The following is a 14,976-nucleotide window of genomic DNA, read 5'->3' on the forward strand; positions in this document are numbered from 1 at the left end:
GGGTATATATCCAAAGGAAAATACGTCACTCTACCAAAAAGATGCATGTACTCATACGTTCATCACAGTGCTTTTCACAATAGCAAAGGCATGGAATCAATCTAGGTGCCCATTAACAGTAAAATGGATAAAGAAAATGTGATACATAAACACTATGAAATATTATGCAACCATTAAAAAGAGTGAAGTCATGTCTTTTGGAGCAACATGAATGCAGTTGGAGGGCATTATCCTAAGTGAATTAACATAGAAATAGAAAACCAAATACCACAGGTTTTCACTTATAACTGAGAGCTAAATATTGGGTGGACATGGACACAAAGATGGGAATAACAGACACTGGGGGATGCAAGGGGCAGGTAAGGAGCAGGAAGTGGGCAAGGGATGAAAAGCTAGCTACTGGGTACCATGCTCACTACCTCAGTGATGGCATCCATCATACCCCAAACCTCAGCATCATGCAATACACCCATGCAACAAATCTGCACATGTACCCCTGAATCTAAAACAGAAGCTAAAACGTTTTGTAAAACAGAGAGAAGTAGAACCTGAAGAAGTAACTGATTTTCTGCAACCTCATGATAAAACTTGAAAAGATGAGGAGTTGCTTCTTATGAATGAACAAAGAAAGTGGTTTCTTGAGATGGAACCTACTCCGGGTGATGCTGCTGTGAGGCATCATATGTTACAGTCAAATCATTTGCAAAAGGAAGAGGCAATCAAGGCGGCAAATTCGACTGTTGTCTTATTTTAAGAAATTGCCACAGCCACCCCAAACTTCAGCAACCACCACCTGATCAGTCAGCAGCCATCAACATCCACCAGCGAAAAGATGATGCACTGAAGGCTTTAACGATCCTTAGCACTTTTAGAAATGTATTTTTTAATTAAGGTATGTACACTGTTTCTGTTGGCATAATGCTATTGCACACTTAATAGACTACAGTGTAATGTCCACATAACTTTTATATTTACTGGGAAGCCAAAAAATTTGTGAGACTCATTTTATTGCAATATTTGCTTTATTGTGGTGGTCTGAAACTGAACCTGCAACATCTCTGAGGTATACCTGAAAATGCAACTGCATATGCTCATTTAATCAAAACCCAGCTATGTTTCAAGAGTTTTATACTCACAAGTTTGAAGACAACTCTGCCAAGAAGCCGAACGGAGTCTGGAGGGTATCTGGGTTTGCAGCTTTTAAGGCATTTGCATTCCCGTTTGTGGTCCGGCCAAGCTTTTTTCTATTAAGACAAGAGTGGGGAGAACATAGGTGACCTAAAATTTAACTTTCATTTATACTGCTTTTGAACATCGAGAGTCATGAACATTAAATTTTAATAGTCAAAATGTAACTGCACAATAGAAAATAAAAGCAATATTCTAAATCTGAAAATAATCCAGGATGAGTCTTTGCCAAGTATGCAATTACTATGCAAGGACATTAAAAGCTTCAGCTTCACCTCTGTGCTTTCATTTGTCCCCTGGTTATAACCTGGCTAGTGGAGCCCAAAGAAAGAGCCATTCTAGCTTACTTAATAATGTATAAGATGGTCTTTGAACTGATTACACAGGATTCAACAATAATCATTTTGAATACAAAAAGAAAATGTCACTCCAAATTAGAAAATAAAATACATGGTTCAGAAGACTCAAAACAGGGATGACAGCCTTCTGAATTTCTGTGCCGCTACAAAAATATCAGGAGGGCTAACATACCCCCAAATATAAAACCTCTTTGTTTTAAAAGCAACATAAAAAGAGCTGTTCGCTAAAATCATGACATGTCCAGTTTGTCCTGGATGTGTCTAGGTTTGTATCTATGTCCTGGCTTAAATATTAATAGTGCCCCTTTTCACTCTGAAAAGTTCTGGTTTTGATGACAAACGATAGGGTCACCTAAGCCATGATCCTAGCCGTGTGCTGGTCTGGCTAAAGAGACCACTGAGTCAGTTGCCAGTGTACGGATGAACGGACTGATATCCCTGAGCTTTGGATCAGAAAGGCCATGGCTGTTTTCACACAGAATCACTTTCATATGGAAATAAAATCCAGGTCCTCTAATATGTAGCCCTGGTGAGAAGCAGCCTCAATCAAATGTCTCTCACGTTATATTCTGAAAACTGGAATTTCCATTACTGAAATGCCTGATACCCCTACTCATTCTTATTTCAAAAATTAGAAATCTGCTCCCCAATTTCTGGGTCTATAAAATCCTCCTTAAAGGGACTGCTGTCACTTCCACCTGCAGTAGAAACATACAGCACAACCAAAAGTTTCAAGAGCTGCAGCTACTTCAAAACTGTGACTCAGGTTCAATGTCAAGCCAGTATTTTGCTCAGAACGACTATCCATGTCAACTTGCTGGGTGACAGCTTGGTCTGTCTTCTATTTCTTAGCAACCCAAATGGTGGAGACGTTGTTTCTAACAGGTGTGTCACTCCTTCCATCAATGCTACTCACGGTTGCCTCACTTCCTCTGTGACAACGCTCTCAATGTGCTGTTCGTAACTTTTGTTTTGGTATTTACACTTCACTCACTTCTAAACAAGACCGAGCTGAATCAAAGTGAAGATGTGTTATGAACTAAGACTGCAAAACCAGAAACAGAAAATATTAAAATTATGGAAGGAGGAAAAAGGAAAGCACGCTAGCATCTACTTAGCATTCTACAAGGTACTAGACACATGACTAAGCAAGTAACAAAGCACGTTTCATTTGATTTTCATAATAATCTAAATGGTAGGTATTATCCCTCTATTAGAGATAAAGAAAGGCTCAAAAGCTGATATCTAACTATCAGACTGTCTAAATATAAAGAGAGTAAAAATTCTTAGCATGCTAAACATGAGAGCTGAATAATTTGTGCATTACATTTGAGTGTTTGTACATTTATTTGAGTTGCCTCACAAGCAAGGCAAAAAAGAAGGCATGATGGTTTATGTAATTCTCAACTGACAGAAAGTAAAAACAAATAGTTTCACCAAGATTCAATCACAGGAGGGATTTATTCCAAGAATGGTAATCAACACACTGAACAATGTCCTTAACAACAGTTCACAACTATAATGGCCTTTCATATGACTCTTAATATCAGTACTCACTGAAAAGCATAATATTAAAAGACAACTCAGTGAAACAACAAGCTTCTGTTGATCAGGGGGCTAGTCCCGGACTAGCAATTAGCAACTACCAATATGTGTTAAGAGGCCTAAAATATATATGGTACAATTGTCAAGTAAGTTTTAAAAACACAATATCATGTTGACCCTATTTAGAGATTCAAAATATACTTAGCATCCTAAAAGTTCTAAATGCACTAAAGAAACGTGTATAAATTATTTAACACAGTTTCCCATGCTTGTTATTGTCACTCTTTAGGAAGTTAGGTTGGTATTCACTGACTCAGATATACATATATATATATATATATATATACATATTTTTTTTTTCACCCGGTCTTTGCATGTGAGTGGGTTAAGCTAACAAATTTACATTCATTTGCACTCACAAGAAACAAGAGTGTGGACTTTTTTGGTTTTTCACTGATAGAAGGGAGAATCATAAGTTTGGCGGAAGTTTTCCTTTGATTCTAGAAGCTGAGAAACCTGTCAGATGCTCTCCTGGACACAGTGTGTAGGCAGGAACAGATAACACAGTACCAATGGGTCTATCAGAAAGTACCTTAGGCTCTGTTCAAATGCCTCTGTCCAGCTGAACAGGGCTCGCACTCAGCAAAACAAGGCAGAGATAATTTGAGGCAAAAGAGCTTAAGAGCAGATTTTAATCAATGCTCATTTTAGCTACAAGAGATTAGCCATAACCCCTCTGTTAAAACCTAATTGAGCAGCTCAGCCTCCTGACAGCTTACCAGGGTGAAATAACTACAAAATGTACACCAGATAAAAAACAACTCATCAGTTAGATGACAACATTTGGAATTAAACATCCAAATTTTGGGAAATTCCTGTTAAAACAACTTTAGGTCCTTAACATAATTGATATTGAGCTCTTATTTCTCAACAATAACTAGAAACTAGACAAAATGTTTCTTAAACTTATTCCTAGATCATTGCCTGAAAATATACTCATTTTCTCATTTGCTTCAGCAAAAATATGTTCATTATTTCCATCTAAAAGCCAAATCAGATCATTTAGGTATAAATAGAGAAAGCAATCATACCACTTAAAATTGGTCTGTAATATGGTACCACGTATCAGCCCATTCCTTTTCTTTTTATAACATTAACTGCTAAAATTTATCATTCAGCTTCACCTATCATATCTCACCATAAGGGCTACAAATAGAAGCATTCCACAGAAAAGGCTTACAGAGAACTCTTTGTATGCAGCCCCTTTCGACATTGAAGCAAAACGTGACAATCATACAAAAATAAAAGGCATTATCTTCACTCAACAAACTAACCTTGGTCAAGACCTCAATGGCACATTTGTCATATATATTTGCCAATTTCTCAAAAGACAACCATCGTGATTGACATTTTTTCCTATTTTCTTACACTACTTCCAATACAGGATATAATTAAGATTTTGCTGATAACATTGGCTGTTGTATTTTCTGTTATCATAACTGAAAATTAACAATGATGTACAATAAGCATAAACTGGCTTGAGAGACAAAGGAAATTAAAATATTGCATTAAGAAGCAAAAACAAAAGGAGACAAGAGTTTTATGATAAAAAAAAGGAAATGACATCTATAACACAATTCTTTCAGTGCATGCATGACTCAAAAAACAACTTCAGAATGTATACATTTTCATAATGTATTTTATAGTATTTATAACAGTTCACAACATAAACTAATTAACCACATCAATAGTTCTCAATGGGAGTGACGCCTATCTTGAGGGTTGTTTGAGAAATTTATGGTGGTATTTTTATTTGTCACAATGTTTACGGAAAATTACAGGCACTTAATGAGCAGGAACCAAAGGAGCCAGACGTTCTGTGTAGGACAGTCCTACAAAATTAAGAATTATCCAAATCCAATGCAACTTTTTTTTTTTAATTTTTATTTTTTTGAGACGGAGTCTCGCTCTGTCGCCCAGGCTGGAGTGCAGTGGCCGGATCTCAGCTCACTGCAAGCTTCACCTCCTGGGTTCTTGCCATTCTCCTGCCTCAGTCTCCCGAGAAGCTGGGACTACAGGTGCCCGCCACTGCCCCCGGCTAGTTTTTTTGGATTTTTAGTGGAGACAGGGTTTCACCGTGTTAGCCGGGATGGTCTCGATCTCCTGACCTGGTGATCCACCCGCCTCGGCCTCCCAAAGTGCTGGGATGACAGGCGTGAGCCACCGCGCCCAGCTCCAATGCAACTTTTAAGTGTCCTACCAAATTCTATGAAGGTGGAACACTCGTTTATAATTGTCTTAGCCTAGAACTAAATCTCCTTTTACATTTAAAAACAAAGAGCTTGTTTTTACATAATCCTAACAGCACTGAATTTTCTAGGTAAATCAAAGACTGTATTTTAAGAATTTTACCTAAATTACTCAATTAAAGTCATATCACTGAAGGCAACACCACTTAGAATATGTGAATTACCAATACAGCACGCCTTCTGACCCGCATCTCTACTTCCCTTCTCACAGTGACTCTATGTATAGGTGCAAATATGTGACTAATGATGTCTTCCAGTCTAATCATACCTCAGCATTTACATACTAAAATACATATTATTTTATCATAGGTTTTAATTTTCTTTTTCCTTATATTCCAATTTTGGCACTATATTAATGCTTTGAAAATATGTAACTAGATACATTGCATTACCTGTATAATTTCAAGACAGTAGAGAGGGCAATAAAAGTATTTCTCATACAAACGGGAGTTGGGTCTGAAAAGAGCCGAGAAGCCCAGATCTGGAACAATGCTACAGTTATACATGGCGCACACATACACAAGAACGTATTTTTAAATACAGAGCCTAAGACCCACCCTAGGGATTCTGACAGTACCCATGAGAGAGAATCAAGCGTCCCACTGCAGGGCTGCTATGGTTTCAACGTGTACCTCAAAGTTCATGTGCTGGAAACGTAATTCCCAGTGCAACATGTTGAGAGGTGGGGTCTTTCAGAACCTCAGCGCTCATGAACAGATTTAATGTCACTATTGCAACAGTGGGTTTGTTATAAAAGCCAGTCCGGCCCTTTCTTGTTCCCTCTCGGGAGCCTGCTCCTGTCACGTGATACCTTCCGCCATGTTAGGATGCCGCAAGAAGGTCCTTACAGATGTAATCCTTCCATCTTGGACTTCCCAGCCTCCAGAAACACTAGCCAAATAAACTTCTATTGTTTATAAATTACCCAGTCTTGGGGACTCTGTTAACAGCAGCACAAAAACAGATCAAGACAAGGGCATTCCATGAGTAGCTAAAGTTGAAAAACCACTGAGCTAAACTAAATCACAAAGGAGGTCATATATACTAAATAGATGAAACAAAATACAATTCTGTAATTATCATTGAACTATTGCTCTACAGAAACAAATATTTTATAATATTAAGGTGGAAAAAGTGTTTCTAAACAGAACACAAAGTGTAAAAACCATAAAGGAAAAGAAATATATATTAAATTACATAACAATAAAGAATTTTTGTATAACGGGGGAAGAAAACCAGAAACAAGGTTTAAAGGTAATAAACCATGAAAAAAATCTAAAAAATATGTATATAGACATAGTGTTAAATGTCTCCAGTATACAAAAAGGTCTTACAAATAACTTTTGAATATTTCAAAAAATATAAATAAAGGTAAAGGAAATGAATAGGAAATTCATGACTGAAAAAAAGAAACCAATAGACAAGTAATACAAACCACACCAGTGCTCAAAGAAGTGATAATAAAAATTAGATAACATAGGTGTCCCAGTAACTGGGCAAAAAACAATATAGCTGGCAGTATTTAGAAACATCTGGGATTTGGGGAAATAGGCATTTTCCAGCCTTGTTAGTAGAGTTGTGGGTTGCTCTGATCTTTCTGATGGGTATTTAGTAATGAATATCAAAATTTTAATGTGCATATTGTTAATACAGAAATATTATTCATAAAGTAATTTATTTTAAAAAAATTTAAATAGTATAAATAAATAAATTTAAGAATGTTCCAGCAGAAGCAACATAGGGAAATCCAGTCTCTACAAAAAAAAAATTTTTTTTTAGTTAGACAGACATGATGGCATGCACCTGTATTAACGGCTACACCACAGGCTAAGATGGGAGGATCACTCCCAGCTACGCCAGAGGCTAAGATGGGAGGATCACTCCCAGCTATGCTGCAGGCTAAGATGGGAGGTCGAGACTACAGTGAGCCATGGTCACACCATTGCATTCCAGTCTGTGTGACAGAGCGAGACCCCAGGTCTCAGAGGAAAAAAAAGAATGCTCACAATAAAAGATGATTAAAATACTGAAAGTTAATTTTTCCAGCTTTTCCTAAAAGAAATTGCTATTTTTGTCTTTCTCTTTATAGCTTTCCATTACGATTTAAATTTTCTCCAAAGACCATGGAGTTTATGAATAAAAACAAATATAATTTTATGTCTAGTAACTGAGAATCAGGGAGAAGTACTTTTATATGAAAGGGACAGCAAAATTATGGTTTAATAGCTTAACTTTTTAATGTTTATTTTGGAAATCTGGTTGCAACTCAAAGCATGATTGAATGGGTTAATTTTTAAATGTTAAAAAAAAGCTTCAATGAATTGTTCTGTAATGCTGACGCAATCTTTTTTAATTCAGAGACTCAGTAAATTGTTTTATCAGTTTAGCTATATTCATGTCTGTTTTTCTTAAATGAGTATAGTACCAATTAAGTACACCTTACATGAAACAGGTGTTCAATACATATTTTATGATTTATTCTAAAGCCAGTACCATTAAGGAGGTAACATTTACTATATATTATCATTATTTGAAATTAAGGCCATACAAAGAGAAATGAAAGCAGACTCTTACAATTCTTTCTTTGACCAGTAAGAGATGGTCTTGATTACATGATTACAAAAGGAGTGTACTGATGAGATGCTACACTAATAAGAGAAAATCAATTTATTTCTTCTTTCTTACGCAAAATAACATTTGCACTATTATCATAATATTTCCCTCTCCTCTTTAGATACAAAGTCCCTATTGCTCACTCAAGAACCCATTTAAATGCTGTTAAACACTGAGCTTTGGTTGGAGTGGATATCCATTTCAGGGTAGGTCATTAGTGTTTGGGATAGAATGTAAGAAGGGTCATCCGTATTGAACCTTGGATTGGGTAAAATATATCCAATTCATGACATCAGCTCACCAGGTATTTATTCTATAAGAAGATTAGATTCCAAGATTTGTAAGGCAGTCTTCCAATGATAAAATTCTATGAGTCTGTGATATCCATTCCTAACAAACATCTGAATTATGTCAAAACAGGTTTGAAGCCTGCTCGAGTTAGGCTTACAATCATCGAAAATCTGCAACAGTATTTTCCTCAGATATTTGGTCATTAAAGATGAAGAAGCTGTCTTTAAAAATATTTTAAAAAAGAATTTTTTGAGCCCACTTATTCAACAGTTTCATATAACATTAACTAAACATCTTCTACGTGAAATATCACAATGATTTTTTTCCTACATATTCAGGACTCCCTCCATTCACAATCATCTACAGAGGTTTCCTATGGGCAAAACTTAGGATAGCTGAGCTGCCATGCAACTTGCAGGAAATAAAAGATACTCAACAGTTTTCCATTCACATCCAGTTTGCTTGATAGCAACTTGCAGGAAATAAAAGGTACTCAACAGTTTTCCATTCACATCCAGTTTGCTAGATAGCAAATAAATAATGCCTCCTTCTTTTCCTTGAAATGTAGTCCAATATTGAATTACAAATTGTCAGATGCAAGCAGATCTGAAAAGCTAGAATCTGGGAAAAGAAAAGCAGGTTGTCTCACAGCCACAGTTGACTGACAGGTATTGATGAAGATCTTGCAAAAAATCTCCTTAGAGCACACTAGAGATTAGTGATAGATATGAGACTTATCACTCTGAAAGTTTACTGAATGCTGTATCAAATGTAGAGCAAGAGCATCTTCTCACTAGTCTTAATCAAATTAGATAAACAGGGCCAAATATAAAGAAGGAATGTGGCATGAAAATGGTCTTAGGGCATAAGATTGACAAGAGGAAAAAAAAGAACAAGAATCAATGATTACTTCTTAGGCAAATGGGAATTACGGTCAATCATCATCTAGAGCAGGGTTCCGAAAATACATGGCCTACAGGTAAAATTCATTCTACATTCTTACATTTATGTAAAATTCAAATTCATGTACATTCTAATTCGTGCTACGTTTTCAATAAAAACAGGGATATAGCCACACTCATTAGTTACATTCATTCATTTCATGCTACATCAGGGTTGAACACGTATGACAAAAATCATATGGCCACAAAGCCTAAAATATTTACTATATAGTTCTTTACAGACAAAGTTAGCCAATGCTTGATCTAATGAGGGATCATATGAAGATGAAATGACTTAATGGATAGTTTGGCTGGAGAACAAAATAAATCATGCACTTCCACAGACTTCCAAACTTATTTGGAAAAAATATCTATCCTAGATTAATCAAAATATCAACACCAGCTTCTAACTGAATACGGTAGGTGGCGCACATGTATTTTACTTCCACAGTACAAGTAATTATCAAATTTTTTACTCCCAAAGTGAACTGAAGCAGCCATCAATGGATGAGTGGCGGGGAGGGATGTGGTTAGCCTCATCTGAGAGTGAAAAAATGGTGGTAAGAGGACAGGCTGCAGAAGCAGGGTCAAAGAGGCTACCCATAGGGACAGTCCCATCTGAGAGGGAAGGTCAGCCTGACAAGCAGATTCTAAAAAGGATCGAGAATCAAAGACTGTATACTGGGAGAATGGAATTGAAAAATAGATAAGAAAGAGAAAATTAACCACAAGTCTGTATACCAAAGAGTCTCAAAACACCTCTTCTCTACTTTTGGCTTGATTGAGTAAGCAACGGAAGGTTAATGTACAGAATCTTGTTGAATTTGATGCTAAGATTATCTCTGATCCAGATTATTGCTATAGCCTCCTATTTGCTCTTCCTGCCCTGACTCTTACCCTTCTAGAATGGCTTCTTCAAACAATAGTCTAATTCTTTGAGTGGCTTAAAAATTGTGATCACTGTATTACAGAAAAAGAAATAAAATCAATGCACATTTAATGACTCTGTGGTGACCAATATGTTTCAAACTACTTACTTGAAATATAATTTACATTATTAAATTATATTTAGGTTGGTGCAAAAGTAATTACTTTTAATGGCAAAAACCATCATTATGTATAATAAAATGTATCCATTTTAACAGTATAGTTTGATAAGTTTTTGTTTTTTTGAGATGGGGTCTTGCTATCTTGTCCAGGCTGGTCTCTAACTCATGAGTTCAAACAATGGAACTTAGCCTCCCAAAGTGCTGGGATTACATGCACATGCCACTACACCCAGCTTTGATAAGTTATGACATATATATATCTCTCTCTCCATATAACCAACACCAAAATTAAGCTATAGATGTTAGTACTCCCCAAAAGTTCCCCTGTGCCCCTTACCTTCAAGTCCTCCATCCCAGGCAACTCAGTGGTTTCGTCTCTATAATTATAAGATTAGTTTTGTCTAGTCTAGAACACTATTACTTCTTTTCATCTGGCTTCATTCACTCAACAGAATGTTTTGAGATTCACTAATGTTGTGGCATGCATCAGTAGTTTGTTGCTCTTAATGGACAAGTAATAGTACAGTATGCATCTCTTTATTCATTTACCTGTGGATGAATATTTCACTTGTTTCCAGGTTTGGAACATTGAACAATTATGTACAAGCTGTTTTTGTAGACATAAGTTTTCATAACTCTTAGGTAAATAACTAGGAGTAGAACTGCTGGGTCACATGGTAATTACAAACCACTAAACTTTCCCAAAACGATGATAACGCTTTACATTCCCACCACCAGTGAACAAGAGTTCCAGTTGCTCCATCACCTTGCCAACACTTGACAAGGTCAGTCCTTTTAATTTTAGTCTTTCTAGTGGATGTGTAGTAATATCTCATTACGGTTTTAATTTTCATTTATCTGATGACCAGTGACAATGATTATCTTTTAATGTATATCTTCTTAAAGTGTCTCTTCAAATCTTTTACCTGTTTTACTGGGTTTTCTTACTACCAAATTATAAGTATTCTTTATACATTCTAGATACAACTTCTTGGTTGGAGGGAGAGAGAGAGAAGGAGAGAGAGAAAGAGAAAAGGAGGGAAAGAGGGGGAGAGAGATGTCTCAAATATTTTCTCCAAGTCTATAGTTTGTCTTTTCATTTTCTTAATGAAGTCAAGGAGCTGAAGGGTTTAATTTTTATGAAAATCAATTTATCAATTTTTCTTGGAGGCTTAGTGCTTTCTGTATTCTACATAGGAAATTTTATGTACCCCATATCCAAAGAGTTTCTCCTATGTTTTCTTGATTTTATAGTTTTAGCCGTTAAGTTTAACCTTATTAAACCTAAATCTTATTCAATCTAGTGAAGAATTGTTGTTACTTTTATCATTTATTTTCCATGTGCACATCAGCACAATTTGTTGAAAAGATCATCCTTTCATTATTGAATTATGTTGGCACCTTTGTTGAAAATCAACTGTGTGTAAGGCTATATTCTTTATATTTTTATTTCTGAATACAGGTTAAGTATCCATTCTTCGAAATGCTTGGGACCAGAAGGGCTTCAGATTTTGGATTTCCTTGGATTTTGAAATGTTTGCATTATACTTACTGGCTGAACCATCCCAAATCTAAAAATCCAAAATCCAAAATACTCCCATGAGCATTTCCTTTGGGTGTCATGCTGGTGCTTAAAATATTTGGGATTTTGGAGCACTGCAGATTTTTTTATTTGGGATGCTCTACTTGTATTATGATGTGTTGACATTTTAAACACCTTTCTGACTACAGAGAAGACTGCTCCTGCTCCTCCCAGGGACAGCCAATTCTAAGAAATAACAAAGAGGGAGCCAAGGTGGGCGGATCATGAGGTCAGGAGATCCAGACCATCCTGGCTAACACGGTGAAACCCCATCTCTACTAAAAATACAAAAAATTAGCCGGGCGTGGTGGCGGCGCCTGTAGTCCCAGCTACTCAGGAGACTGAGGCAGGAGAATGGCGTGAACCCGGGAGGCGGAGCTTGCAGTGAGCCGAGATCACGCCACTGCACTCCAGCCCAGGCAACAGAGCCAGACTCCATCTCAAAAAAAAAAAAAAAAAGAACGATAGAATAAGACCTCTCCTCTTACATCTTGCCATCACACTACTAAAGGCCTATTTACAGTGGTTCCTTTTACATCATGTGTAGCTATAAAGAAAAAAGTATAAGACACACTGTATTAGTACATTCTCATGCTGCTATGAAAAAATACTCGAGACTGGGTAATTTATAAAGGAAAGATGTTTAATTGACTCACAGTTCCACAGGGCTGTGGAGGAAACTTATAATCGTAGTGGAATGGGAAGCAAACACATCCTTCTTCATATGGCAGCAGGAAGGAGAAGTGCCCAGCAAAGCAGGAAGCCCCTTACAAAACCATCCCATCTTGTAAGAACTCACTCACTATCAAGAGAACAGGATGGGGGATACGGTCCCCATGGTCCTGGTCCCCACCGGGACACATGGGGATTATGGGAACTACGATTCAAGAGGAGATCTGGGTGGGGACACACCCAAACTACGTCACATACTAAAGGGCAAAAAACATAGTTTGAAGAGACAGAGCAAGCATTAGTACCAGACTCAGATATGGCAAGGATGTTGGAATTATCAGACTAGGAATTTCTGAGAACTATAATTAATATGCAAAGGACTCCAGTGGAAAAGGAGACAGCATGCAGGAACAGACAGGAGATACAGGCATAGAAACAGAAATTCTAAGAACCAAGAACTGCTAAATCGAAAACACCAACAGAAAGAGAGAATGCCTCTGGTGTCTTATTGGTAACTGGACAGAGCTGGAGAGAAAAATCTCTGAGCTGAAACTATCTCAATACAGTAACCACCAACATTAAGAAGCAAAGAGAAAAAAGACTTTATAAAAAAACAGAACATCCGAGAACTGGAAGGATTTTACAAAAAGGTACAAGATAGGTGTAATCGGTATGTCAGAAGAAGAATAAAGAGAGAATGGAACAGAAGAAATACGTGAAGTAACAATGACTGAGAAGTTCTCCCAGATTAACGCCAGGCACCAAACCACAGATCCAGGAAACTCACAGAAGACCAAGCAGGATAAAAGTCCAAAAATCTATACCAAGGCATGTCATTTTCAAACTACAGAAAATCAAAGGTTTTTTAAAACACTGAGAAGCCAGATTTTTATAGCTAAAGATAAGTATATGTCTGTTTCAGATATTCATAGATACTGAAATGGTTTCAGTAACATGTCATTTTCTAAAAATATCAAAATACTTGAAAGGTGTGTGCTATGGTTTGAAGGTCTGTACCCTCCAAAACTCATGTTGAAATTTAACTACCATTATATCAGTGTTAAGAGATGGGACCATTAAGAGGTGATTTGGCCATGAAGGCTCTGTCCTCATAGGCAGGATTAATTCCATTATTTGATGCCTTCTTGTCTCTTGGCCCCTCCACCTTATGATGCCTTCCACCATGTGTTGTCACAGCAAGAAGGCCCTCGCCATATGTAGCCATCTTAATATAGAACTTCTAAGCCTCCAGAAATGTGAGTCAACAAATTTCTGCTCTTCACTTATACGCTGACGGTAGGAATGTAAATTAGTTCAGCCACTGTGGAGATAGTCTGGAGACTTCCCAAAGAACTGAGACTTGAACTACCATGTGACCCAGCAATTCCATTACTGGGTATATACCCAAAGGAAGATAAGTCATTCTACCAGAAAGACACGTGTACCTGTATGTCTATCCCTGCACTGTTCACAATAGCAAAGACAAGGAATCAATCTAGGTGCCCATGATTAGTGGACTGAATAAAGAAATGTAATATATATATACCATGGAATACTATGAAGCCATAAAAAAGAATAAAATCATGTCCTTGGGCCGGGCACAGTGGCTCATGCCTGTAATCCCAGCACTTTGGGAGGCTGAGGCAGGTGGACTGCCTGAGGTCAGGAGTTCAAGACCAACCTGGCCAACATGGTGAAACCCTGTATCTACTAAAAATACAAAAATTAGCCAGACATGGTGGCAGGCGCCTTAATCCCAGCTACTCAGGAGGCTGAGGCACGAGAATTACTTGAGCATGGGAGGCAGAGGTTGTAGTGAGCCTAGATTGCACCACTGCACTCCAGCCTGGGAGCCAGAGTGAGACTCTGTCTCAGGAAAAAAAAAAAAAAAATTATGTCTTTTGCAACAACATGGATGCAGCTGGAGGCCATTATCCTAAGCAAAGTAGCACAGAAACAGAAAATCAAATACAGTATGTTCTCACTTATAAGTGGGAGCTAAAACTGGGTATACAAGTATATAAATACGAGAACAATATACATTGGAGAATATAAGGAAGGGGAAGGAGGGGGTGGTGCAAGGGTTGAAAAACTACCTTCTGAGTACTATGCTCACTTCTTGGGTGACAGGTTCAACATACTCCAAACCTCAGCATCACACAGTAGACCTCTGTAGAAAACCCACACATACACCCCCAGAATCTAAAATAAATGTTGAAAACAAATTAAATAAATTTGAAGAAATAAAAAGAAATTTGTGTTCTTTATAAATTACCCACTTTCAGTTATTCTGTTATAGCAGCACAAAACAGACTAAAATAAACACCTTACATATAGTGGAACAAAGAATCACAGCCAACTTCTCAGAAGCCATGTACAAGAGAGTGGAATGAAATAAAGTACTGAGAGGAAAAAAAAACCTACTAA

The 14,976-nt window shown here is 37.1% G+C and overlaps 1 protein-coding gene across 6 annotated transcripts in view; it reads right to left on the bottom strand.

Annotated features, from left to right (window-relative positions):
• The window catches only part of SMYD3 (SET and MYND domain containing 3), a 758,748-nt gene that overhangs the window by 588,469 nt on the left and 155,303 nt on the right, over window positions 1-14,976 (bottom strand). For 5 of the 6 annotated variants that reach the window (XM_050771870.1, XM_050771875.1, XM_050771879.1 and 2 more), the window contains exon 3: window positions 1,137-1,244. In XM_050771870.1, the coding sequence (XP_050627827.1) occupies window positions 1,137-1,244 (108 nt within the window). Of the gene's footprint in view, window positions 1-1,136; window positions 1,245-2,463; window positions 3,367-14,976 lie in introns of those variants that run through there. The other variant, XM_050771884.1, reaches the window with a different exon arrangement.

Source organism: Macaca thibetana, chromosome 1 (assembly GCF_024542745.1).
Source record: "Macaca thibetana thibetana isolate TM-01 chromosome 1, ASM2454274v1, whole genome shotgun sequence".
Classification (NCBI taxonomy): domain Eukaryota; kingdom Metazoa; phylum Chordata; class Mammalia; order Primates; family Cercopithecidae; genus Macaca; species Macaca thibetana.